The sequence below is a fragment of the Pseudomicrostroma glucosiphilum genome (genome assembly GCF_003144135.1).
Source record: "Pseudomicrostroma glucosiphilum strain MCA 4718 unplaced genomic scaffold BCV69scaffold_15, whole genome shotgun sequence".
Taxonomy (NCBI): Eukaryota; Fungi; Basidiomycota; class Exobasidiomycetes; order Microstromatales; family Microstromataceae; genus Microstroma; species Microstroma glucosiphilum.
Window position 1 is genome coordinate 62,713 of NW_020289927.1, and position 23,407 is coordinate 86,119.

The 23,407-nt window shown below is 55.8% G+C and overlaps 9 protein-coding genes across 9 annotated transcripts; 4 read left to right on the top strand and 5 right to left on the bottom strand.

The window, feature by feature from the left end:
• Positions 1 to 5: 5 nt before the first annotated feature.
• Positions 6 to 976, bottom strand: BCV69DRAFT_252341 (hypothetical protein; the record flags this gene model as incomplete). Its single annotated transcript, XM_025490469.1, has 2 exons — positions 6 to 487; positions 574 to 976. The coding sequence occupies 2 exons, from the start codon at positions 974 to 976 to the stop codon at positions 6 to 8; spliced, it is 885 nt and encodes a 294-aa protein (XP_025345730.1).
• Positions 977 to 1,275: 299 nt separating this feature from the next.
• Positions 1,276 to 4,333, top strand: BCV69DRAFT_284879 (alpha/beta-hydrolase). The gene is made up of 4 exons (XM_025493202.1): positions 1,276 to 2,431; positions 2,513 to 3,713; positions 3,813 to 3,847; positions 3,936 to 4,333. Exons 1-4 carry the CDS (start codon positions 1,414 to 1,416, stop codon positions 4,064 to 4,066), a joined length of 2,385 nt encoding a protein of 794 aa, XP_025345731.1. The 5' UTR covers positions 1,276 to 1,413; the 3' UTR covers positions 4,067 to 4,333.
• On the bottom strand, positions 3,919 to 6,132 carry BCV69DRAFT_304266 (amidase; the record flags this gene model as incomplete). Its single annotated transcript, XM_025494654.1, has 3 exons — positions 3,919 to 5,391; positions 5,479 to 5,938; positions 5,972 to 6,132. 3 exons carry the CDS (start codon positions 6,130 to 6,132, stop codon positions 4,297 to 4,299), a joined length of 1,716 nt encoding a protein of 571 aa, XP_025345732.1. The 3' UTR covers positions 3,919 to 4,296.
• A 208-nt stretch (positions 6,133 to 6,340) lies between these two features.
• On the top strand, positions 6,341 to 12,055 carry BCV69DRAFT_314458 (P-loop containing nucleoside triphosphate hydrolase protein). The gene is made up of 8 exons (XM_025495116.1): positions 6,341 to 6,525; positions 6,612 to 6,718; positions 6,815 to 6,867; positions 6,961 to 7,456; positions 7,536 to 10,058; positions 10,139 to 10,659; positions 10,748 to 11,460; positions 11,614 to 12,055. The coding sequence occupies exons 2-8, from the start codon at positions 6,689 to 6,691 to the stop codon at positions 11,748 to 11,750; spliced, it is 4,473 nt and encodes a 1,490-aa protein (XP_025345733.1). The 5' UTR covers positions 6,341 to 6,525; positions 6,612 to 6,688; the 3' UTR covers positions 11,751 to 12,055.
• Positions 11,467 to 13,037, bottom strand: BCV69DRAFT_66596 (alpha/beta-hydrolase). Its single transcript, XM_025495438.1, has 2 exons — positions 12,396 to 13,037; positions 11,467 to 12,293 (listed from the first exon to the last, which is right to left on the bottom strand). Exons 1-2 carry the CDS (start codon positions 12,973 to 12,975, stop codon positions 11,938 to 11,940), a joined length of 936 nt encoding a protein of 311 aa, XP_025345734.1. The 5' UTR covers positions 12,976 to 13,037; the 3' UTR covers positions 11,467 to 11,937.
• Positions 13,038 to 13,634: 597 nt separating this feature from the next.
• On the top strand, positions 13,635 to 14,994 carry BCV69DRAFT_252475 (putative heme-binding peroxidase; the record flags this gene model as incomplete). Its single annotated transcript, XM_025490474.1, has 5 exons — positions 13,635 to 13,771; positions 13,871 to 13,953; positions 14,033 to 14,394; positions 14,481 to 14,685; positions 14,768 to 14,994. The coding sequence occupies 5 exons, from the start codon at positions 13,635 to 13,637 to the stop codon at positions 14,992 to 14,994; spliced, it is 1,014 nt and encodes a 337-aa protein (XP_025345735.1).
• A 590-nt stretch (positions 14,995 to 15,584) lies between these two features.
• BCV69DRAFT_252397 (concanavalin A-like lectin/glucanase) lies at positions 15,585 to 16,580 on the top strand (the record flags this gene model as incomplete). Its single annotated transcript, XM_025490471.1, has 1 exon — positions 15,585 to 16,580. A coding segment is annotated over one exon (996 nt), but the record flags the coding sequence as incomplete, so codon positions are not given.
• A 1,240-nt stretch (positions 16,581 to 17,820) lies between these two features.
• BCV69DRAFT_284885 (hypothetical protein) lies at positions 17,821 to 20,201 on the bottom strand. The gene is made up of 4 exons (XM_025493203.1): positions 19,748 to 20,201; positions 19,345 to 19,654; positions 19,152 to 19,257; positions 17,821 to 19,060 (listed from the first exon to the last, which is right to left on the bottom strand). The coding sequence occupies exons 1-4, from the start codon at positions 20,086 to 20,088 to the stop codon at positions 18,270 to 18,272; spliced, it is 1,548 nt and encodes a 515-aa protein (XP_025345737.1). The 5' UTR covers positions 20,089 to 20,201; the 3' UTR covers positions 17,821 to 18,269.
• A 120-nt stretch (positions 20,202 to 20,321) lies between these two features.
• On the bottom strand, positions 20,322 to 23,282 carry BCV69DRAFT_284886 (hypothetical protein). Its single transcript, XM_025493204.1, has one exon. It carries the CDS (start codon positions 23,212 to 23,214, stop codon positions 20,527 to 20,529), a length of 2,688 nt encoding a protein of 895 aa, XP_025345738.1. The 5' UTR covers positions 23,215 to 23,282; the 3' UTR covers positions 20,322 to 20,526.
• Between the last annotated feature and the right edge of the window lie 125 nt (positions 23,283 to 23,407).

Sequence of the window (23,407 nt, forward strand, 5' to 3'; positions counted from 1 at the left end):
GCTATTCACTTGCCAGCTAGCTTGTATCGCGCATCAGCTAGCACGATGCCCTCTGCCCTCTGTCTGTTGCTTTCGCTCTTCTCCTCATACACCTCCCTCACCCGAGCCACATCCCTTCCCGCTCCCACAGGCTCTCCGTATTGGACCCAGCAAGGCACAGCCCCCTGCATCGCCTGTCCTTCATCAGCCTCAGCTCGGTCCTCTTCTGCACTCTCCCCCGACTTGAATCCTCCCGTTCTCTGCTTCCCACTCATTGCCTTCACCTCACATCGAATGACGGCTGTCCCTCGGGCGTTTGTACCGTTAGGATCGGAGAGGCCAACAGCGGCGGAACGGTCGTAGCCTGTGCTTTGGTTAACGACTATTGCGAGTGCTTTGACTTTCTCTGCTGGGTCTGTGACAAGGGAGGGACGATGTAGGTGCAGAGTTGCGCTACGGTAGTCATAAGAGTGATCATGTGGGAAAGGTGAGAAGACGATGCCGTCCACTGAGCGGGGTCGGACAAAAGGAAGAGATCTTTTCAGCGCCTCAAGCCTACTTGCTTGCAACCGGGAAAGGGCAGACTGAACTCACCGATCGTACAAGACGCCGTAAGTACTTGCAAAGTCCCAGCTTGCACAGCCTCCACCAGGCTACTCTTGTAGTTCATATGCAGATAGACGACTTCTTTCATCTCTACCTCGTCCGCTTGCTCCTCATCTTCGGTAGGGGGCCGAACGGCCACGATGAGCGGAATATTCATCAGAGTGTCCCCATGCTGGAAGGCCACATGACACAAGGGTGACTCGCGCACGACGTCGAGGATGTTCTGTCTACGGTAGAAGCCGCGGTCTCGATAGTATCGAATCTTGCTCTGAGGCTCGGTTGGGCCGGTAGTGAGATTGGAAGAGGAAGCAGAGGTTTGACCCGAGGCGGAGGTGAACGTAGCAGCAGCAGTTGAGGAAGAAGAGGCAGAGGAGCCGAAGATGTTGAACATGATGTCAAGGATGGTGGTGGCCTACAGAAATTGGCCGTAGGCTGCTATCTTGAGGCTGCCGATACAGAGAGCAAGGTGTACAAGGGGTAACTTCTCCGAGTCCAACTTGTGACTCGCCCCGATCTTCCCGCTTGCCCTTTCCGCGCCTGCAATTTCCCGAGGTGCATGGTGTGCCTGCCAAGAGGCGGAGTTTCGCAGCGTTGATCTGATCTGCAGCGATAAATGGCAGGGGTACAAGGCGGGGAGGCAGGGGCCACCGGGAATTAGAGCGGGAAGTCCTGGGGGATTATCAATGGCAGCCCGATCAGACTTCACCGGTTTCATCCCTTGCTATACACTCCCCACTTCCCATTTCTCCTGTAGAGCGATTTGAGATCAAGAGCGGGGGCGCTCATTGAAAGACCTATCATCCCCGCTAGCCCAGAAGGAGCAGCGATATGGCTGCTCCGCTTATCTCTCCATCTCAAGCATCGGCTCTTCCATGGGGCGAGACCCCTTTGCCCAAAAACTATCCTGATCGTCCAAATCCCTTTAAAACGATTGGCATTCCCGATCCTTGGCGTGTGCTGGAAGACTATGGATCCAAAGTCACGAAGCGCTTCGTTGCGGAGCAGAATGCCCTCACAGCACCTCGTCTGCAACAGCACCCCTCGCGGGCTAGACTAGAGACAGCAGTGAGCCGGTCGCAGGCGTATCGAAAGATCTCTTGTCCTCAGCTGCAGGCAGATGGCTACTACTACTGGCTTCACTGGGGCGAAGAAGGAGAAAGAGGGGTGATGGTCCGCTCCAGAAATGTAGCGGAGGATTTTGGCAAGGCTCCTGGCTCCTCGCATCACAAGTTGACTGCAAGGCCTCAGCTGGTCTTTGATCCGGCGCAGGAGGGACAGCATACTTCCCTCTACGATCACAGCTTTAGTCCGTGTGGCACACGGTGGTGCGCTGTACTCCAAGACGGTGGATCGGACTGGCAGCGGCTGCATACAATAGACATGTCTTCTGGGCAGCCAGAATCGATCGGCCAAGACGTGGAGCATTCGAAGTTTACGTTCGGAGCCACTTTTCTGTCGGAAGATGAGTTCCTCTACAAACGCGCTCTGCAGACCGACTGTCCGTCCAGGCCCGGCGAAGGTGTTCCGGCCAAACCTGATGGGGACTTCGGTCTCTTTTACCATCACCTCGGCAACGAGGCTAGAGCAGACAGCGTCATCCTCGGCATCAGTGGGCGCATTGTCGGCAAGCCAGTCTTATGCCAGTCCCTTATGAACACTAATGATCGTGCCCGGCGGCGGCAATGGCTCTTTGTAGATTGGTACGCCAATACGAACCCCGAGACGGAATCCTTCTTGATTGAGCTGCCTTCCGAGAAGAAGGGCCACCTCAAGGCCGCCTCGCTGGCCACAATTGTTGAGACCGGGAAGCGCTGGCTATCGAGGGGATTTTTGGGCCTCACCACTTGTCAGTAGTTGTGGTCAGTCCAGCAATAGCGCAACATCGAATCGATGTACTGATCCGCTCCATCTCCTTCCCAACCTGCAGATATAGGAAGTTCAGATACATGTCACATCTTCCTATCCACCTGCGATGGGCACACAAAAGGCAGAATTGTGTCCGTCGACTTTGACGCCCTCGATGCTACCGCATTAGATTCACAAATACCCTATCATGAGCTTATACCGTCCACTGAGGATACCCTTCAATCTGCCAACCTGGTGGGCAGTCACGCCGGATCACAGGTACTCGTGCTTGTCTACCTGCAACACGCCTCATCTGTACTGGCTTTTCACGATGCCCGCACGGGGACCAGATTGGCTGACCTACCCGGTAACTTGATTCCTGCGTGTGCTGACATTTCTCAGATCTCTTCACGCGCGGATGCAGATGACTTCTATATTGCTATTCAGTCACTCACTGCTCCACCTCAGGTGCTGATCGGCAAGATGGACCAAGAACAGCACATCACACTAGCCACTCTGGCGGACCAAACGTCCTTTGCGGATGACTATGTCCACGTTCAGCTTCCAGAGGAGGCACTAGTCTGCACAAAGCACTTCTACAAGAGTTTCGATGGGATCCAGATCCCTCTCTTCCTCTGCCACCGCACTGATCTCGACTTGCAGACGTATCGTCATCCCACGCTTCTGCATGCCTACGGTGGCTTTGCCCAACCGCTCCTGCCCTTTTACGATCCTCTCTTCGTGACCTGGATGCTCGAATGTCGGGGCATCGTCAGCCTAGCTTGTATCAGGGGAGGGGGCGAGTACGGCAAAGCCTGGCATGAAGCGGCGCGCGGTCCCGGGCGGCGTCCGACGTCCTACAAGGATCTCTTATACGCTGCGAAGTTTCTACAAGAGGAGCTTAGTGTGACAACGCCGGCACTGACGGCGAGCTACGGAAGCTCCAACGGCGGCACTCTCGTGGCAACAACGATGAACTCCTCGCCTGAGCTCTTCGGAGCAGTGCTGTGCGACGTTGGTGTGCACGACATCTCCCGTTTCCACCTCTTTACAATGGGCCGGCTCTGGAAGGGAGAATATGGAGATCCGGATGTACCTGCGGACCTGGAGTTGATGCTGGAATGGTCGCCGCTGCATACTGTGCCCAAGCAAGGGACGGTGAGACAGCCGGCGGTACTTATTACGACGGCAGATCATGATGTGCGGGTGATTGCGGGGCACTCGCTCAAGCTCTTGGCGGAACTGCAGAGCAATAGGAGGTTGGGTGGAGAGGATGGCTTAGCGTGAGTCTGAGAGGATGCCGCCCATGCTGGACGGATGTCATGCCAAATGCTGACAAGCTGTCTCCTCCCCGCCTCTGGATCGATCGGCCCATCAATCAGGCTTGGACGTATCTACACGAATACTGGCCACGAATGTGAGCATCATTGGCGTTCACACTGCCTAGACTACCGCGATCGACTGGAGTACTCCGTACTGACCTGTAATGCTCTATCCTCCCCCAGCCGGTGCGAAGAGTCGTCACCAGATCATGGAGGAAGCCGTAGACAGGCTGGTCTTCCTCGTCTCTAGTCTACCGGGACCGTTGCCTGCTGCAGCAACTGCAAGTGCAGTCAAAGGGTGTGTGATCTGCTAGGCTATGGGTAGATGATGAGTCTCATAGTGCCTATCGTGCGATACGACAGAGCTTCTATGTAGATTGGGACTGAGGTGTGATAGAGATAGGCGACAGGCGGCCCATAATGTACGCACTGTATGTTCTTTCTATTGAGTATGATGATGATGATAATGATGATAATGATGACAATGGGGATATGATCACGATAATATGACCCACGCTCGGCTCCGTAAGACTCAGCGACATGCTCATGCACTCAGAGCCGCCTCCACCAGCTTCAAGCACCCGAGCAGCTCCTCTTCCTGCATTCTCTGTCCCACCAATTGTAGTCCCACAGGTGCATTCCTGTACCACTCTGGACTCCACTCCTTAAAGACGTGCTCCTCGATAGGATTACGAGGTGGATGCGGCGGATACCTCGTCTCTGCTTCTTCTTCGGGTGCTTCTACACCGCTGTACTTGCCAATGGGGAAGGTGACGGCGGGCCAGTCAGTGACGTTCCACATGCTCGTGTAGTTCCAGTGGCGAGACTGGTCATGGCGCGGCGCGAGCGTTGGTGCTCCGGGACAGAGGAGGACATCGAGATTGAGCTGCTCCCACTGGGCAAGGGCAGCAGTCTTGACCGTATCCCTCCGCACGTTCAGGTCCCACACTTCGCGCGGAGTGCTCAGAGTCTTGGAGGGTACACGCTCTGTAAGGAGCCACTGCAGAAGCGGGACTGCTGGCTCACCGGAGAGACGCATGTGCTCGTGGTACTCCTCGCCTCGATCTTGCAGACAAGCCGTAAAGAGGACTTCGACGGACTCTTTTGCTAGGACAGGATCCCAGGGGAGCAAGGTGTGACCTGCGGCCTTCAGGGTTCTTGTGGCCTTATTCATGGCGCGGGAGATAGGAGGATGGACAGCACAGAGGCCATCGTCGAGGATGATACCAATACGCAACTTGCGGTCGGGCGAAGGAGAAGTCAACTCTGTCTTCCAGGGCAGAGTCAAGACCTGAGGCTCCCTGCGCCAGGGCTGTCGCTCCAGTATAGCCGAGCAGAAGAGGTTGAGATCTGCGAGGCAAGTCGCAAGTGGTCCTACCACTCCGAGGATAGTGTCCATACCGCTGTGCGGTCCTCTGAGACCAGAGTGTGGCAGGCGACCAATCGTGGGGCGTAGACCATATATGCCGGACGACAGTGCCGGGATACGAATGCTGCCAGCGATGTCGGTCCCCACGCCAAGGACACTGCCACGCATTGCTATGAGAGCGCCCTCACCTCCGCTGCTCCCTCCAGGCGAGAGGGTCCGATTGTGAGGGTTGGTGGTACGCCCATAGACATTATTGTTGGTCTCAATTGACTGTGGGGCCACATCAGAAGCTTTTATCAGATCCGACTCTCCTCACATCGAGCACTGTGGTATGCTTCTACCGTCTCGTGCACTCACCAGCAAGGACTGAGGGTTCGCAGTCTTGCAATAGATGACAGCTCCTGCCTCTACCAGGCATGACACGGCGAGGGCATTTGTATCTGCCACGCAATTGCCACACCATCCCACGAACCCACTGGGTCCGTCCATACCCTTGACATCAATATGGTCCTTGACGCTGACCGGTACGCCGTGCAGAGGTCCTATGGTCTTGCCGTCGTGCTCTGCCTGGTATGTATCTAGAGAGCGAGCCTGTGCAAGACCTTCTCGAAAGCATATCTCGGTCAGACAATTCGTGGCATCCTGCGCGATGGTAGCTGCCTTGCAAAAGGCGAGTGTGACCTGGTATGAAGTGAGTCGGCGGGCGGCAATGTCGGCTGCGAGGATGTGGGCCGGCTTGCCGATGATGGCTGCCTCTTCGTCGGTGAGGAGTGATGCTGCGAGGCTTGAGAGATCAGCATCGTCTTCGATTGGACCGCTGAGAAGCTGCTGGAGGCGAGCTTCGGGCAACAGAAGTGCCTCTCTGGCCTGCTGCTTGGATGCGCCTATATGCTGCCAGGTGCCCTTGAAGCTGGAAGCTGCCTCGAGGTCATCGGCAGACGCGCCATCAGATATGGGGTTCGTGGTCACAGCAGTCGGTGCTTGAGCATCAAGAGCATCATCGAAGACCATTGTGGTGGCACGACGAGCAAGACTACTCTCCACTGAGGGAAGGAAGATATGGACTCCAGTCACGTCGGCAAGAATGGCATCTTCGGAAGTGGGGATCAGCGGAACTGAGCGGAGTTTGAGCGGAGTCCAAACGCAGATACCCCGCAGAGATCCCTCCGATTGTGCAACGAGGTCTGCCCAGGAGACCTTTGCACCTTTGGCTACAACACGACGAAGCGGCGTGGAGACTGTCATATCAAGGCTTAGTATGCAGTTGGTATCATCGTCAAGCCTTTCGCAGCTCAACCATGCTGCTCTTCCTGGGGCGCGCACGACAGTAGCGAGCTGCTCAGCCTTCCCCTCTCATGCAAGCCACCTCGAGTAGTCCCGCACTTTCCCACCTCGGTTATCTCTGTGAGGGTCTAGTGCTCAGCACTCCTCGCCAACGTTGCACCGCTGAGCAAGCTCACAGATGTTGCCTCTGTTCCCCTATCTGTCAGAATACAAGAGGTCCACTCCCGCACCGGGCAGGATCAGATGTCCCGCACTTCTCACAAACCCACACTCCCTCTCTGACATGATGCTCTGCGACAACGACGCGGCTTGGGTGAGTACCGTAGCCGGACGCGCGTGTGCTGCGTCTTCCTGGACCAATGCTGATCATAGTCCCTACGACCGCTTGTTTGGTTCTTGCACCTTACAGGGCCCAGGCAGCTCTTGCCGGTCCCTCGACTTCACCATTCACTTTGAGCAAAGGTTGAGTTGCAAAGCATGGGCAGGCGACTGTCAGCACCACGTGAAGAGAAACTGAAAACCTCATACGCTCCCATACATCCACCCCTTCCACAGTATCCTTCTCGTGCTTCCCAACGCTATCTTCATCGCTGCCGCCTTCTTGACCGTACTCTACACGATCTATGCGCGGCCTCAGAAAGCAGCTCCCTCGACTCGGGCTTCCTTGCTTTACCTCGCAAAGCAACTGCTGGCAGTAACAACTATCGTCGCAGCAATCATCTCCCTTGCAACGCTTCCCGGACCATCTGCAGCTTGGCCTAGATCCACGGTCCTCGCCAGTCGCTGTTTAACGTTGATCTCAGCTCTGTTGGCAATCCCGGTCATAGACTGCCTCCACGCTCGGGTAGACGGTGTCCCTCATCGCCCACGGACGCGGCTTATTGGGTCCTATTTCTTCCAACTACTTGGCCATGCGACCTTTTTGCGGACATCGCACATCGTGGGCATCAGACGCAGCGACTTTGTCGTCGAGATCATATTAGCGGTCTTGCTAGGCACTTCTCTCTTGCTCGAGTCGACTGGTACGCTGATCCCACTTGAGCACACAGAGGTCAGTATTGTACGATGAAAGAAAGGGGCACTAGCAGCGATTCTGACTTTCCCATCTATGTACGCCTTCTGGAACTCAGACTACCACAGCATTCAATCCTGAAGATCGCTGGGGTCTCCTGGGTACCACGTCTCTCGCTTGGATGTACCCAATGCTCATCTCTGGCATGCGGAGACCATTGGAGTGGAGCAATCTCTACCCTTTGCAAGCACATCTCGATGCTTCTAGCGCAAACGAGAAGCTCACAGCACAGTGGCAAGGGCAGAACAGTTACCCACCCCCGTCGACTGGTCCCGCTACAGTCGGTCCGGCTTTACGATTCATGGCCAAATTTGCACGAGCCTTTCCTCTGGTCTTTCTCGCACCAATTCTTCCTCGTATCATCTATCTGGTGACCGAGTTGCTGCAGCCGCTTGCCATTGACCGCATGGTTGACTTCGTCTCCGATGAAGGAAGTATTGACGCGCAACGTCCTTGGGCTCTTGTGGCAGGCGTTTCTCTCCTCTACCTGGTGCTAGCCGCTTCCAATGCGGTCTTCTACTACCATGTCAATCGCGCCGTCTTGGCCTTCAGAGCTGCCGCCGTCTCAACAATATTCCAGCGCATGATCGAAGAAGAGACCTTTGCGACGGATTCCGACAGCTCATCGGCACCCGTCTCACCAGCTACTCTGATGAGCGTGGACATCGAGAGGGTGGTGGAAGCCCTTCAGCTCGTTCATGACCTATGGGCCGCTTTCCCCACTATGGGGGTCAGTTTCTGGCTTCTCTACCAGCGAGTTGGGCTTGCCGTAGTACCATGCATAGGGACTATAGTACTGACGCTGACGACAACCTCGGTACTAGCTCGACCTATCGCTGCTCGACAGAAGCGATGGTCCGACGCTACAGCGGAGAGGGTCGACTTCACCTCGTCTTTCCTGCTGAACCTCAAGTCTATCACCCTTGGATGCTACCAATCCTACTTTCAACGGCGCTCGTCAAGCTTGCGCTCAGCAGAAACAGAGGCAGTGAAAGGCTACTACGCGCGCCTACTCCTCATTGCCACTCTTGCAATCTCAGCCTCTCTCAACACTACCTTTGTCACTTTTGCAAGTGCCTGGGCTTTGGCCAAAGCCGGCCTCATCGAGCAATTGACCACGGCCTCCATATTTTCCGCACTGGCGATTATTCAGATTATTGGCGGGCCACTTGCCTCCATCGGACAGCAGGCGCCCGTGGTCTTTGGCGCTACCTCGAGCATGGCTAGAATAGGAGAATATCTAGACCGTGGAGCAGCCCGCGAGCGTGAGAAAGCTAGGGAGCACGCTATGCCGTCCAGTGTCTCTATAATCTGCTCTGCAATCGACCAGCACGTTGGCAAGCAGTCTTCGGCATCGTCTATACGCGTTGTTCATCTAGTCGGAGGCGGAGCTACAGGCAAGACGACAGCACTCCGCTCTGTATTGCAACGCTATCGTCAGAAATTTTCGATTGCGTATGCTGCCCAACGTACTGCACTCTTCGAGTCAGCCTCCATTCGGGACAACATCAAGTTCGCCTTGTCAGCGGGTGCAGCACAAGGAGCCAATAGAAGCGATGAAGCGGACCCGCGCCTTGCTGCTTGCATCACTCTTTGTTGTCTGGATAAAGACATTCAAGGGCTAGACGAGGGGATCGATACGCCTATCTCTACCTTGAGCGGTGGACAGAAGCAAAGAGTAGCTCTGGCGCGAGCTCTTTACTCTCATGCGCCACTTCTTGTGCTTGACGACGTGGTTTCTGCTCAAGACGCTATCACCGCCGCCACAATCCTGCACAATCTTTACATCGCACCGTCGCCTATCCTGTCGGGGCGCCTGATGCTATATGCTTCCCATAGCATCAATCGATACGATGGTTCGGGGGGCACATTCCTTGCGCGGCGTGATGGCGATCAAGTCTTTACAATCGAAAGTCTGCAGCTAGACCAGATTGCAGCTATTTCTGCTGCACAGGCTCTGAGCCTCAACACGGGTAATTCTAAGGAGTCTACAGTAGGAGAATCGGATGCGCCGAGATCTAGTGCTATGGTCAACGAGGCTCCTCACTCATCGCGTCTTGGCCTGAGGCCGTATAGATTCTTTCTGACCCTGTCTCCCCGTCTCGGTGTCACAGTCTTCGTTGTAACCAGCTTGATGGCTGTTGGCTGCCATTTCGGCCTTCGATTCGTCCTTCAACAGTGGGCTAGTCTCACACCAGCAGGTAGCCTACCCCAGCCGGGGCTGTACATTCCTCTCATGGCCGCCATCCTTCTGGGGGCGAATGTCACTCTATTTGTCAGCCTTCAAGCCCATATGGTGGGCACTTCACCCACTACCGGTCTCAGGATCCACAATCGTTGCATGGCTACCGTCCTCTCCAGTGTCAAGGCTATAGAATTCTCTCCGCATCAAGTGATCAACCGCTTTGCGCGTGACTTGTTTATAGTCGACTATGAATTCCCTCTAGCTCTGCTCGACACTTTCATCAATGGTCTGGTCATCGTTGCTGAGCTGGCAACACTGGTAGCTGCTCTGCCGGTTTTCGGCGCGGTGATACCGGTCATCGTCGCAGCCGTGTATCTTGTGCAGCTATTGTACTTGGTAAGTAAGGCCCAAGGCTTGAGAGGCATAGGATATCATCGCTGACGCCGTCACCGATCGTGTCTCTGGAACATCCGCAGCGCTCATCTCGGCAGGTACGATCTATGGAACTGGAATCCCAGACGTCCCTATTTGCTCTGTTCTCCGACGTTGCCAATGTCAGGGATACGATACAGTCCCTCCACATCACCAAAAACTTTTCTCGTCGATGCCATGCCATCCTGGATCACACCCAGCAGCCCTTCTATGCTCGTCTTTCGATGTTGCGTTTTCTGAGAGTATCGCTCTTCATCCTCACCTGGCTCATCACAACCATCGTGGCCTCCCTCGCGGTACGGTTGCGTGCTTCCATCTCTCCTGCTCTACTTGGTCTGGCACTGGCCAACATCACGCAGCTTTCCGGCGACCTCAAGTACTCTGTGATGTCGTACACCAACCTCGAGACGTCTGCCGTTGCTGTCGACCGGTTGCGGAAGCTGGTCGGTGAGGCCGAGAGCCAAGGTCACGAGCAGGTTGGTGATGCCACCGACTTACTGCCCCTTATCGACCCGGGTCGGTCCGCAACGGCTTTGAAATTCTCGGACGTATCGATGCGCTACAAGTGAGTAAAGATGTTGCACAGGTAGCCTGATATCCAATGACCTACGTACTTTGGGCTAATACTTGATCTCTCTTCCTTCGATGTTCAGCTCCACGTCATCCTTGACCCTACGCGGTGTCTCCTTCTCCATTCCTCGCAACTCTCGAACAGGTATATGCGGACGCAGTGGCTCCGGAAAGTCCTCTCTGATGATGACGATGCTGCGTGGCGTCCCAGACGAGCTCTGTGGAGGTGTTCGTTCCCTGTACGGCTCTCTTGCTGACCAGACCAGCTTGGAGGGATGGCGCAGACGCTTTTCATACGTCCCGCAGGAGCCCGTTGTTTGGAAGGGAACAATTCGCAGTCTACTCACCCTGAGCGAAGATAAAGGAGAGGGTGCGATACATCCAGACGTCAACCTGTGGGAAGTTCTGGACGCGGTTGATCTAGGGGATCGGGTGCGTGCAGCCCCTGAAGGACTCGAGGCAATGTATGGTGCTTTGCAGAAGATGGAGAAGCAAGCCGAAAACAGTCAAAGGAATGCAGCAGAAAGCAGTGCCAGTGCCAGTGCCAGTGCAGCGGCTGCTACGGCGACAGCAGCCGCCGCTACCTCAAGCGGACCTACGACAGTCTACCTCTCACGTGGCGAGACTCAATTGCTGGCCTTTGCTCGAGTACTCCTCGAGCGTGACCGACCGATCCTCCTTCTCGACGAAGCCACCTCTAGCCTCGACGAAGAGGCGGAGAAGATTGTCACTGATGTGGTAATGCATCACCCTCTCTTGGCGGAACGGACCGTAGTGGCTATCTCCCACCGTATTGGTGAGTGTGGGAGAGAATAGATTCAGTTGGTATAATAAGCGACAAGGATTCTCAAGTGCTGACTTGACTGTCGCTTCTCCTTCTCCTTCTCATTCTCCTTGCTCCTATGCACCCGTCTGTGTGCCCCACCACTACCCATCTCGCGCCATGCAGCCTTCATTGCCAACTTCGACCAAATCGTCCTTCTTGATTCTGGCCGGGTGAGAGAGGCAGGGGACCCGAAGGTGTTGATGCAGCAGGACTCGGCGTTTGGTCAGTTGGCCAAGCTGCAGGAGGTGGGTAGCGAGTGAGTGATTGAGTGGACTGGCGATGCAGACCCGGTCGACTGGTGCCTACTGCAGAGAAGTACTTAGACCGATTTCTGGGGCGGTCGAACAGCAATGTTCTCGTATCATAAGCCAGAGGTAGCTATTGGGGTATACTCTTTTGCTCGATTGAAAGTTGTTGTTGATGCATTGAAAGTATAATTTGTCCCACTCAACCGGCCATGAGGTTCTTCTTGAAGAAGGCCAAATAGTCCCTTGTAGCCTTGTCGTATGCTTCTCCGATATAAATATCAAAATGTCCCATGTCTTCATAGAGCTTAACCTCACCCCTCTTTGCCTGTCTTGCATACTTCAACGTCGGTCCGATAGGGGCAACCGAGTCCTTTCCACAGATGGCAAATAGGATGGGAGTTTGGATCTGGGCGGCGGAAGCTCCTGGGCGGAGCATGGGGAGTTGTAGACAGAGTCGGGCAGGTATAGCGGTGGAGGTGAGGGTTGAAGAGGAGACGTTGCTGGGTCGGAGGGCGAGGTAGCCTGGTACCGCATCGGGAGCATTCATTAGGGCGACTGAGGATCAGAGGTATGAATACGGTGGGGGAAAGTTAGAGGGAAAGGTCAGAAGGTGCGAGGACTTGCACCTGCGCCATCATTCGAAGTCTGATTACCCACCTTCGCCTGGCTTTGCAATCAACTTGACGCGCACCGTCCCACCGACAAAGCTAGCAGCGAGATCCAGTAATCCCCAAAAGGCCAGTTGGGGGAGCACCTTCCACCCCACCGTTGCTGCGCTGGCTATACCATCCGTAAAGGGACACTGACTGACCGTCGCCTTTACCTCTTTTGGATGCTTGGAAGCAATACGAATCACATGACCTCCGCCGAAGGATGAACCCAACAATCCAATCTTGTCCGCATCGACCGAGTCGTGCTTGAGGGCATAGGAGAGGGCACTCTCCCAGTCCTCCTCCTGTCTAGCAGGACTAATAAGTCCGCGTGGCTCTCCACCGGAGGAACCCCAGTAACGGTAGTCAAAGAGGATTACCAGGAAGCCTTCGCGGGCAAAGAAGGTGGCATAGGCGTCGAGACGGAAGGTGCGGAGTCCGCCTAGGCCGTGCCCGAGGAGGAGGGTAGGATGGCGAGCTTGGGTGGAGGAGAGGGGGAGGTAGAGCCAGGCGGAGAGTGACTGGCCGGGCGTGTGCGATGGGATGGAGATGTCCTGCCTTGTAAAGGGAAGTGAAGAGGACGACATGATGGGCAGCTGAGACGACCAAGGGACAAGCTCGATGGGATAGGTTCGTAAGAAACGCAGCAACGATGTGTGAAGGTGGGGGTGTCTGGTACGCTCCTGGGCCGTGCGCTGAGTCCACCCTCGGAACGGAACATCGCTCAGTGGCCTCTTGGGCCGAGGATTCACATGCCTCACCCACCACCAGCCAAGGCCATCTCACGCCCACGCCCACGCCCACGCCTACGCCACGGGAGCGGAGCGGAAGGTTTCGACGCCCACTTCTGCCCTGACAATCCCGGGCCCGCTGAGCCAAGCCACCCAGCCCGGCCAGACGCCTACGTTTCCTTTCCGTTCTTCGGCGAATCCGGTAAAGTTGCAAAGGTGACTGAGGGGAGTAGTGAGTGCCGTGCATGCGTCTGCCTGCGTGCGGGTGATTGCTTCCTCGTCCCGGAACTGTGAATCAAGACAAGTGGTAGAATGGATTAGATACAAAGCCCTTCTGCCTCTTCCTTCCACATAGAATCTCCTTGCCTCATCAATAAACGCTCCGTACCCCACCTTAGAGAGATAGATTGATAGATTACTTAGATAAGACCTCACAAGTCTACCCACACCTCGTCCTTGCACGTCTAGAATCCCCACACACATCAATCCTACCCAGAGCCTAACTACAAGCAGCCATGTCGGTACAAGAGAATCATCAACTGTCGGGAGACTTTGACAAGGTCAGAGACGATATCATGGCCATCCTCAAGATGAAGGACTACGATGATGGAAGCATCGGACCCGTCCTGGTCAGATTGGCGTGGCACTCTAGGTGAGTCAGCAGAGGTGGCAAAGCTGCGCGAAGCTCAAGTGCTGCGCTTGAGGTCGATCATGGCGCTGACTGTTGCATGCATGCTCTCTCACTTCACAGCGGCACCTACTGCAAGGAGACGGACACCGGTGGCAGCAATGGAGCAGGTATGAGGTACGAGTCGGAAGGAGGTGACCCCGCCAGTGAGTAGATAAGAGCTCTCCTCTTCGCAGAGCAACTGACAGCTGACCCTGTGCGCCACTCCTGCCCTACCTCCCCTAGACGCTGGTCTGCAACACGCCCGTACTTTTCTAGAGCCCATCAAGGAGAAGCACCCCTGGATCACCTACGCAGATCTCTGGACCCTCGCCGGCTGTGTAGCCATCAAGGCCATGGGCGGTCCAGATGTACCCTGGAAGGCCGGCCGCTCCGACTTTGCCGACGAGTCTCTCAACCCACCTCGTGGTCGTTTGCCAGACGGAGCCCAGGCGGCTGACCATCTCAGACACATCTTCTACAGGATGGGATTCAATGATCAGGAGATTGTGGCGCTGAGTGGAGCTCATAATTTGGGAAGGTGCCACACGGATCGCTCTGGATTCGACGGAGCTTGGGTGGTCCAGCCTACTCGGTTTTCCAATCAGGTGAGTGGCGAAAGGAGTCATGCAGACAGATCTTCCATTGGAGAGCAACAGGCTGACCACTGTTTGGCCCTCCCTTCCCTCTGCAGTACTACAAGCTGCTGATGAAGCTCGACTGGCAGAAGAAGAAGCTGTCCAACGAGTCTGCCGAAAAGGGAGCTTCGTGGCAGTGGGTTGCTCAGGCTCCTGGTGCGGATGAAGATGAACCTCCCTTGATGATGTTGCCTACAGACCACAGCTTGATCGAGGACGACAGCTTCCGGCCTTGGGTGGAGAAGTACGCCGAGGACAGAGGTGAGTGGGGAATCTAATCAGTACAAGTGCGTAAAAGGGGGACAAATAGCTGATGCTTTGGACCATTCCTCCACTCCCTCAGACGCCTTCTTCAAGGACTTTTCCGCCGTCTTTGCCAAGCTAGTCGAGCTAGGCGTGTACAGAGGCGAGGATGGAATTGCCCGCTTCAGCCATCTTGAAAAGGGCAAGTATGACTCGGCTCCCAAGAAGAGCGATTCGCCTGGCGCCAAGGGATCGGGTGATGGATTGGCTGAGCCTGCTGCCAAGGAGAATGAAAAGGGTATTCCCCAGGCAAGGGCCAAGTTGTAGATGAAGGATAGAGTGCAGCTCGTTACTAGATTAGATTTGAGATTAGATGGGTATGCGTAGGATAGAATTGCTACCCGTAGATCTAGAATGCTTCTTCCTAGATGGTTACTAGTATAGATGGACTGTCCACCCCCACTAGAAAACTCGATATTCCTGATTTCACTTCTTGAATCGACCATATTATAGATTATCTAGCTCTCCACCCCTCACCTCTGCTCACTCCACCATTGCCGGCGGCATGCTCAATGCTGCTGCCTTTTCCGGAGCGGAACGAGGTCGTGGCCAAAGGCATGCACCCTGCTGCGTGTGGCGTGGTGCCTGAGTGGGGAGAGGGGCGGGGTAAATAGTCCAACATCTGCCAAGAGCGCAGCGCAGCCTGGGCGGGGCAATGGAGCCTGCGAGCGAGGGAGCAGCGCGTCGGATCTGCGAGGGCCGGGGCGGTGAGGAGCGTCTGTTGCTACCACGAGGTCAGGACTGCCCAACGTCTTTATCCCTCTTTCCTCCTTGTGTCCCTCCCTCATCTCCTCCTCTCCTCCTCTCCTCCTCTGTGGCATTCTCTGGCTGCTCCCTCTTTCCTTCCTCCGCCCACCATGACTCGCTCCTCGTCACCCACTTTCGTCATCACCCTCATCTCACTCGTCGTCCTCCTCCTCTTTGTCAACTCGCTTCCTTTGGCCAATGCAGCCGATAGCTGTTCCGCCTCTTCACCCTGCTCTTCTTCCTCCTCGCCATGCTGCTCCCATTCGGGCTTCTGCGGTAGCGGTACTCTCTTTTGTGGGGGTGGCTGTAGTCCCTTGGCGTCCAAGACTGCCACGGACTGTATGCCCATGCCCGTGTGTATAGACCGCAACGTGACTCTTACGCCGAGCGATTACAACGACACGTCCCTCTTTGTACCCGTGCTACAATATGCGGGAAACGCCAGCCAGGGTCTCTTCACCCTTGATGCTGGATCTCTCGCAGCGGGACCAGAAGGGGTAATGATGCAGATGACTGAGAATTCATTGGTGAAGCTGTCCACCACGGCCTATATCCTCTATGGAGAGATGGAAGTGACGTGTAGACATACGGCCTATCAAGGCGTAGTCGCGACCATGATCACCATGAGTGACGTGTTAGATGAAATCGACTGGGAGTTTACCACGTCCAACTCTTCTGACGCACAAACCAATTGGTTCCCACAAGGACGCATTGTTTCGGGTTCTGGAAAAGACAGCCAGCCCACTTCGGGCACACTCGATGTCAGCGAGTGGGTCACCTACGGTATCAATTGGCAGCCCGACCGTCTACAGTGGCTCATCAATGGAGCCGTAGTACGTACGCTCAAACGAACCGACTACAGTTACCCTAGCACGCCTACTAGGTTGCAATTGTCTGTCTGGGCTGGAGGCAACTCGACGAATGCTCAGGGAGTCATCGATTGGTCCGGAGGACCCATCAGCTACACAAACTCGCAATACACCACAAATGGATACTATGGCATGGAAATCTCTTCCGTGTCGATCAAATGCGCAGATACATCCATTGCCAACGTGTCCACCATTGGTAAAGGCAGCAATGGCCCCACCTCGTGGACCTACACGGGCGTCAACGACAGCTCTACAAACTATGTCCCTGCCTTTGTACTCAACACCGACCCCATCAGTCTGACCGACGATCCCTCCGCGGGTGGTTCAGCCGGCGTTCCAGGGTACAAGGACCAAAATACTGCTCTCCCCGCTGGCGGGTGGGACGGCAGTGGCGATACTGGTGTGCGTGCCACCACATCTTCCTCGTCCTCTTCCTCCAATGCAAAGAAGTACGGCATCCCCATTGCCGCGGCAGTGGTAGGACTTATTCTCCTCTGGGGAGCCATAGTAGCCATTGTCCGCAGAAGAAGGAGGTACAATCGTCGACCCAAGAAGTCCACCCCGCTTGGGGGGATTGGGCCAAACTCTTATAGCAACATCCCTGGCGAGGAGGATGGGAAGGTGGGTGGAGCTAGCTTTGGAAGCAAATACATCCCCTTGCGGGAGGATATGCCAGCATCGACTGCTCGAAGGAGAGCTAGTGCTGGTGGTGGTGGGCATGGGCATGGACAAGAGTCGAGTGAAAAGATTGGAAGCGACTACCCGGCTGCGCCGCCTGCTCTGCCCATGGGAGCTGAGATGCGTGGATCGGGTATTGGGCCTGCGAGTGGGCCCACGCCCTCCAACAATAGGAGAGGTGGAGGTGCACAGTATACACAGCTCAACTCGGTGGCTCCGGGTGGGGGTTATGGGTATGGACAGCAACAGCAGCAGCAGGCTGGTAGAGGGGGCGCGGCGTACGGGGAGAGGCGCTCCCCCCTCCCTCAACCACAAGCGCCCCTGCGCCAGCAACAGCAACAGCAACAGACGCCGCACGTCGCCTATGATAGCCCACAATACTTTGATTCACCAGTACGAGTTGCCTCACCCGCTGGGAACGCGTCGTACTACTCTCCTTACCCTCAGCAAGGAGCGCAAGGAGCCCAAGGGGGACAGCAGCAGAGGAGTCCCTGGCAACCGCAACAGCAACAGCAACAGCAACAGCAACAGCAACAGCAACAGCAGCAACGAACTCCCACCACTGGTGCTTCTCCCTACCCTAGGAGTATGGCAACACCGGCAGCGCAGAGCCACTCTCACTCTCACTCGGCATGGCAGAGTCCTGCACCTTCTCATGCACCGTCGCCGTACCAACAGCAATACCAGCGGCCCAGCCAGAGCCAGAGCCAGGGTCAGCAGCAGCAGCAACAATTTGGTCAACCATTTGATTATGGATACCAGGGGCAGGGGCAGGGGCAGAATGCCAGCCATGGAGGAGGAGGAGGAGGAGGAGGAGGGGGGCGCTATGGCTACATGTGAGCCCTTTGATCTATCCTCTCCTGAGCATTTGGCTCGCCTGGAGGCAGGATCTTCTCAATGAGGTCGATGCGCTGCGCCTATGCCTGTGCCTATGCCTATGCACGTAATACCCCGTTTGCGATGCGATGCGATACCCCGACGAAGAGACGGAGAGCCATTCAGTGCGGACACTTTTTCATTTATCTTATAACTTACCTACTTGCGTCTTCCTCTCCCTCTCCCTTCGTCTTCGTCTTTTGTCTTTTGTCTTTTGTCCTTTATCTCACATCTCCTCCTCCTCTTCTTCCACCCTCAACTCTCCTCTCTCTGTAAACTTCTTTCCTTGGAACCTGTACTTATAAATTCCAACTTCTATTAGGGGATCCGCGAGACAATGTTACACTGTATTGCATTGCTTTTTTTTTTCTACTAATAGCGCACCCTTGAGCTATAAAGTGTAATGTACTCCTTTTGAGGTGCACTCCCCTTTTTTCCCTTTTCCTCACCCTTTCCCCCCTTCCCCTGTGCACCCACAAGCACAGGCACGGGCACCTCGACTCTCTTCGCTCTAGCAAACCTCAGCAATAGCGCCTCTCTCCTCTTGGCATCCACGGCGAGATCTTCAATGAAGGGTGCCAGGTCCTGCAAAGTCCAGCTGGGGCGAGCGGTAAAGAGGGCTTGGAAGCGTGGGGCTGGAGCGACGGGGAGGGCGGAGCGGGGGAAGTGCTCGATTCGGCGCGGCGTCGCCGTCGCCGTGCTTGAAGAGCCAGTGGGGAGGGGTGGAGCAGGGTGAAGTAGGTAGAGGGAGTCGAGGAGCGGGAGGGAGGCATATGACTGGAAGGAGTCCCCTAGCTGCTTGGACCAGGTGGACATGAGCGTCGAGAGGAGCATGGGTTGGGAAGCCTCCCGGAGCAACTGCTCCCCGATGAAGCGAGCGAGCTTCGTACCGTCTAGTGCTACTCGAGTTGTTGAGCCTTCTTTGACGACTACTTCGCCCCCGCTCCCATTCCCACTCCCGTTAATGGTCTGCTTTTGCTGCCCAAACCAACGACAGAGGATGGCCTCTGCGACTTCTTCCCGTACTTGGTGGTCCTCGCGCAGGGCGTTCATGGCGTCTTGTAAGGGCACATCGTTTGGTAGGTAGGCGTTGGAGTCGATGATGAGGAGCAGGGAGAGGAGCAGAGAATGCAAGTAGGCTGGGGAGAGGAGACGCATTTGTCCTGGTAGGAGAGGAAGTGCACACAGAGAGACCAAACTGATGAGATTAGACGGCAATTCTGCGCAGCAGCTTCTTGTTTGCTCGACACTCACCATCGAGGAGCACGACATGATGCTCGTCATACCCGCGCTGCACCTCTGCATCGCTAGCCTGCACAACAGATCGTACCTCCTGGGGCGTGTATCGTCTCTGTCCTTTCTGTGAGCCGAGAAAGGGCCCAACCAAAAGGTCGGAAAGCAATCAGCAAGACATCTCACATGGCTGTCGGAATGGGGCCGAACTCACCTTGCGCTTCTCCTCTACTTCACCCTCATACATGCTTCCCTGCAAGAGCTCCACAATCCGCTCCAAGCGGGGCACAACAGGTACCAGCTCGAGCATCTGGCTTACATTACTCTTGAGGCACAGCCGTGGGCCTTTCTCCCCCTGTCCTTCTCCTTCTCCTTTACTCTCCGTGAATGATCCTGAGCTATGTTGTGGAGCAACTAGGGAACAAAGGAGGAGAGAATTACTCTGTGTAATCTCTCGTAGGGCATACGTCTTGTCTGCTGTGCAGAGGACTGCCTCATCTCCATGGCGACCATTGATGACCAGACTGGCCGAGCAGGCATGGCAGTAGAGGAAGAAGAGTCAACAAGACTATCAGATAGCAGTCTGGACCAACTCAGCCTGTCACGAGAGAACTCACTGCTCCCTCTCCTCACGCTCCACCCCCAGGCGTTTTCTCTTCCTTCCCCTGCCCTCAATTCCTTCCACCGATTGCCCCTCTACGGCCCTACTCTCCCTCTGCTTCAATTGTGCCTCCTCGACTAATCTGCACACCTCATCCGGCAACTCTAGTAGACGGTAGGCTACCTCGCCTTCTTCTTCTTCCTCTTCCTCTTCCTCTTCATCCTCCTCGTTGTCCCGAGATTGTGACTGTTGCCCATCGAGAGGGAGCTTTGAGGAGCGCGGAGGGGCACTTGTGACCAGTGGGATGGAAGAAGGACCTGCGTCCGAGGTGGAAGAAGCGGTTGGAAGTCTCGACATCTTGCACTGACTGACTGACTGACTGACTGCTCCCTCGAGGTTCTTAGTGGTGGTATGGTACGGCGTGAAAGGGAGGTGAGAAACGTCTGATGAGTCTTCAAGTTCAAGTCTTGCGTCCCGTTTGAAGCGCGTCGCGCCTCGCCTCGAATGAGTCGAGCCTCGAAAAGTGACACTTCCTGCCGCTCGGGCCAGGCGGATTTTTTTGGGTCCAGGGACGAGGATGGGAGCCTGTACGAAGCGTGGATTGGATGAGATATGGGCATTTACATAAATAGGGAGAATGCAAAAGGAGAGAAGGACATGTTGCGTGCGAGCGCGAGTGGGAAAATAGAGCAGCGACAGAACTTGTATCCAGATAAGAGAAAGGGAGCATGTACGATACAGAACACGACCACAAAAGCAACGGACGGCCCACGCGGCCTGACAAAGGGGGCAGGACTATGCAGCATTCCCGCTACCTAGGGCAAGTCCATCGTCATCGTCATCCCCTCCTCCCCCTTTTCCACCAACAACAAAGGCCCCTACAACCGGCAATTTAGCAATCTCCAAATCGCCCAATCCACTATTCCAAATCCCCACTCTAGAGCTTCCTTCGATTCCTGCCTCTACTCCTTTATCCCCCGCCGTAATGAGTTTCCAGGTAAATGCACGAAACTCTTTTCCTCGACCGGGCAAGACGGTAAAGGGTACATCGACGAGTTTGCTCTTGAGGAGTTTCTTGGGTGGGCTGTCCGAAGACCAGAAGGTGGTGGCGTTGGCAAAGGTGTGTGGACGGACACGGCCAAAGGCGCCCGAGGGGAGGGGAGAGGGGAGAGGAGGGATAGAAGGGTCGTCGTCTTCTTCGTCCTTGTCGAAGAAGAGAGATGAGAGCGGGGAGCCCCTGGTGGTCTTAGTCGCCGTGCCCGCGACAATACCATCGTCGTCGTCATCATCATCACCTCCATCATCGGGAATCCCTCCATGGCCTCCGTCTCCCTCGCCAGGCTTCTTCATCGACGGTGGCTTCCCGTCAAAGACGAGAATATCAGGCCACAACCTCCTCACTTCTACATCCACTGCTGCCAGCTCTCCAGGGAGGGCAATCTCGCCCATGATGGTGCCGCTAAAGAGGAGCTTCTCCTGACTAAAAGGGTGAGGCTTGATCTGCAAATCGGAGATCGTCACATTCTTGATCAGGTCAGTCACCTTGGATCCAGGAAAGGAGATGGGAACATCCAGGATGGTGAGGGCAGATGTGAGCCAGCTAGGTAGGTGACGAGATCCAGCGCCCGGCAAATTCCAGTCGTTCGTCTCTGGTGGGAAAGGAGATCCACCTCGAACGTAGACGGTGTTGTCGTCTCCACGCAGGAAGCGAGACAGGAAGTTGCCCAAGGCTGCCTCTTGTGGAGAGGCCTGAGCGTGCACTTGCGAGCTGGATGCAGACATGACTTTCTGGTGTGAGCCAGACTGCTGCGCCGACGACGGCGAGGATAGTGCTTCTGGCGCCGGAGGAGGTACAACTCTGCCGGTCACAATGATGGGGATCTTATCCTGACCCTCAAGCTGGAATGGCTCACTAGCCACGGCTGCAAGCAGGACCGTCTCTGGCTTGTCGGCCTTGGCGGTCAAGTTGGCTCCCTCTGGCACAGGCAGGTAGATGCCAAAAGGAAGGCTGTATTCTACGCTACCTCGCAGCAGCTCTCCCAGGGGGTTCAGAGCCTCGGCGTATGCCTTGATGCCCAGCGCCTTGGTTCCCTGCGTGGACTGATCATCTCCACTGCTGGACGCGAAGCCACTGTTGATCTCGGAAAAGTCGTACCTGGTGAGGTTGAGCACCGCATCAGTCGAGTTGCCAGGCTCGATCTTGGGAATCCGCTGCAGCACCCTCTTGACGATGTTCTTCTGTCCTAGCGAGATCATTCCTGGCACACGTGAGCCTTTGCCTGCAGGCCTACCCTCCATCTCAGCCTGGGTGATTCCCTTGACGGAGAGAGAGTCGACCTTGATGTCCAGGGTGGCGTTGCCTTGCTTGGCTGCTCGCTCGCCCAGCGTAACCAGGTAAGGGGCGGGCGCAACTGGCTTGAAGAGGAGAGTAAGATTGAGAGGACGCATCGTGAGACGTGCTCTGTGTGTCGAGTTGGGCCCGCCGAGGATGGGACCCTCCGCCTCCGAGGAATGCAGTAGACCAGGGAAGGGGACGTACAGCGGGTCCAGGTGGAAGGTGAGGAGGCTGCGAGGAGGAGCAGAGGCGCTGACACTTCGAGGCGACAGAGCCTTCACTGCTCCCGACCTGCCATCTTTGGCTTGGTCCGGGATCAGATCCAGCTCTTGCTCCTCAATGTCCAGTGACCAGTCAGGCTCAGCAATGGTCAGCTGCCCCAGCTCCACCTTGACACCTCCCACCTTTCCCAAGGCCCACTCTACGAGATCTCGGTCTTTCCTCTTCCACCAGCCTTCTACCTTCCTCTTGCCCAGCCAAATGTCCAAGGCCCTGTCAGGATCTAGACCGAGACGTCCGTCCACTCTGACTTGAATGCCGTCATCGGAGATGTTCAGAAGGCGAACCGAGTCGGGCCCCTCGAGGACGAGTGCCTCGTCCAGGATCCTTGCTTGCGCCTCTTCGGAGGGTGATTTGAGGGTAGATAAGGAGATGTGGGCTACTTCGATTCCGATGAGGAGGAGAATGAGAACGAGGAGTCCCAGAAGTGTGAAGAGGACTGCTCGCACGATAGGGTTGCGCAGCGTACGCTTCACTTCTGCCCACCAGGGATGAGCATCAGACGGTGTGGTGCTGCTAGACGAGACCGTTGCACCGCCACTGGCTGTACGTGCATCATTTCTCCTCTGCTTGCCCTTCCTTGTTGCGCTGGTACTGCCAAATCTCGCAGCCAGTTCGGTACGATAGACGTCGCAGGTGGCCTTTACTGTCTCCCAGGCTCGGGCGACAGGCGAGGTAGGTTCTGTGCGACTGTCATTGTGTGCTCTTTGCGATCGATTCGAGGCGAGAAGTCCCTCTGTCTCTTCATCGGCGTCCTCTGCGTCGTCTCGATATTGGTCGCTGGCATCTCGGATGGGAGCTGGGGTGGGTTGTGTCTCGGCAGTATTGGCCGAGGATGGCACCCGCTTGACAGCAGGCGCAGAAGCCATGAGTGGCGTCTGAGGGAAGTGTGAGGGGGTTTGCTTGGCCCTGTGTATCTAAGGTAGAGGATTTGTATCGTGTATTGTAGAGGAGACAGAGGGAAGTTGGAGTGGTGGGAAGTGTTTCGAGGGAGTGAGATAGACCTGATCTGTGGGGGAGGGGGGGTGACGCTGTGCCTGGGCCGTGTGGGTGTGGTGCTGC

Bases quoted from the DNA above. Each gene is read 5' to 3' on its own strand.
- BCV69DRAFT_66596 (XM_025495438.1), bottom strand. From the start codon at position 12,975: ATGTCGTCCTCTTCACTTCCCTTTACAAGGCAGGACATCTCCATCCCA. The intron at 12,294-12,395 runs GTGGGTAATCAG...TCTGATCCTCAG, and splicing joins GATTGCAAAGCCAGGCGAAG to TCGCCCTAATGAATGCTCCC.
- BCV69DRAFT_314458 (XM_025495116.1), top strand. From the start codon at position 6,689: ATGATGCTCTGCGACAACGACGCGGCTTGG. The intron at 6,868-6,960 runs GTTGAGTTGCAA...CCCCTTCCACAG, and splicing joins ACCATTCACTTTGAGCAAAG to TATCCTTCTCGTGCTTCCCA. The intron at 10,059-10,138 runs GTAAGTAAGGCC...GAACATCCGCAG, and splicing joins TTGTGCAGCTATTGTACTTG to CGCTCATCTCGGCAGGTACG.
- BCV69DRAFT_284879 (XM_025493202.1), top strand. From the start codon at position 1,414: ATGGCTGCTCCGCTTATCTCTCCATCTCAAGCATCGGCTCTTCCATGG. The intron at 2,432-2,512 runs GTCAGTAGTTGT...CCCAACCTGCAG, and splicing joins ATTTTTGGGCCTCACCACTT to ATATAGGAAGTTCAGATACA. The intron at 3,714-3,812 runs GTGAGTCTGAGA...CCCATCAATCAG, and splicing joins GGTGGAGAGGATGGCTTAGC to GCTTGGACGTATCTACACGA.
- BCV69DRAFT_284886 (XM_025493204.1), bottom strand. From the start codon at position 23,214: ATGGCTTCTGCGCCTGCTGTCAAGCGGGTGCCATCCTCGGCCAATACT.
- BCV69DRAFT_284885 (XM_025493203.1), bottom strand. From the start codon at position 20,088: ATGTCGAGACTTCCAACCGCTTCTTCCACCTCGGACGCAGGTCCTTCT. The intron at 19,655-19,747 runs GTGAGTTCTCTC...CTGCTCGGCCAG, and splicing joins GAGCGTGAGGAGAGGGAGCA to TCTGGTCATCAATGGTCGCC. The intron at 19,061-19,151 runs GTGAGTGTCGAG...CTCTCCTACCAG, and splicing joins TCATGTCGTGCTCCTCGATG to GACAAATGCGTCTCCTCTCC.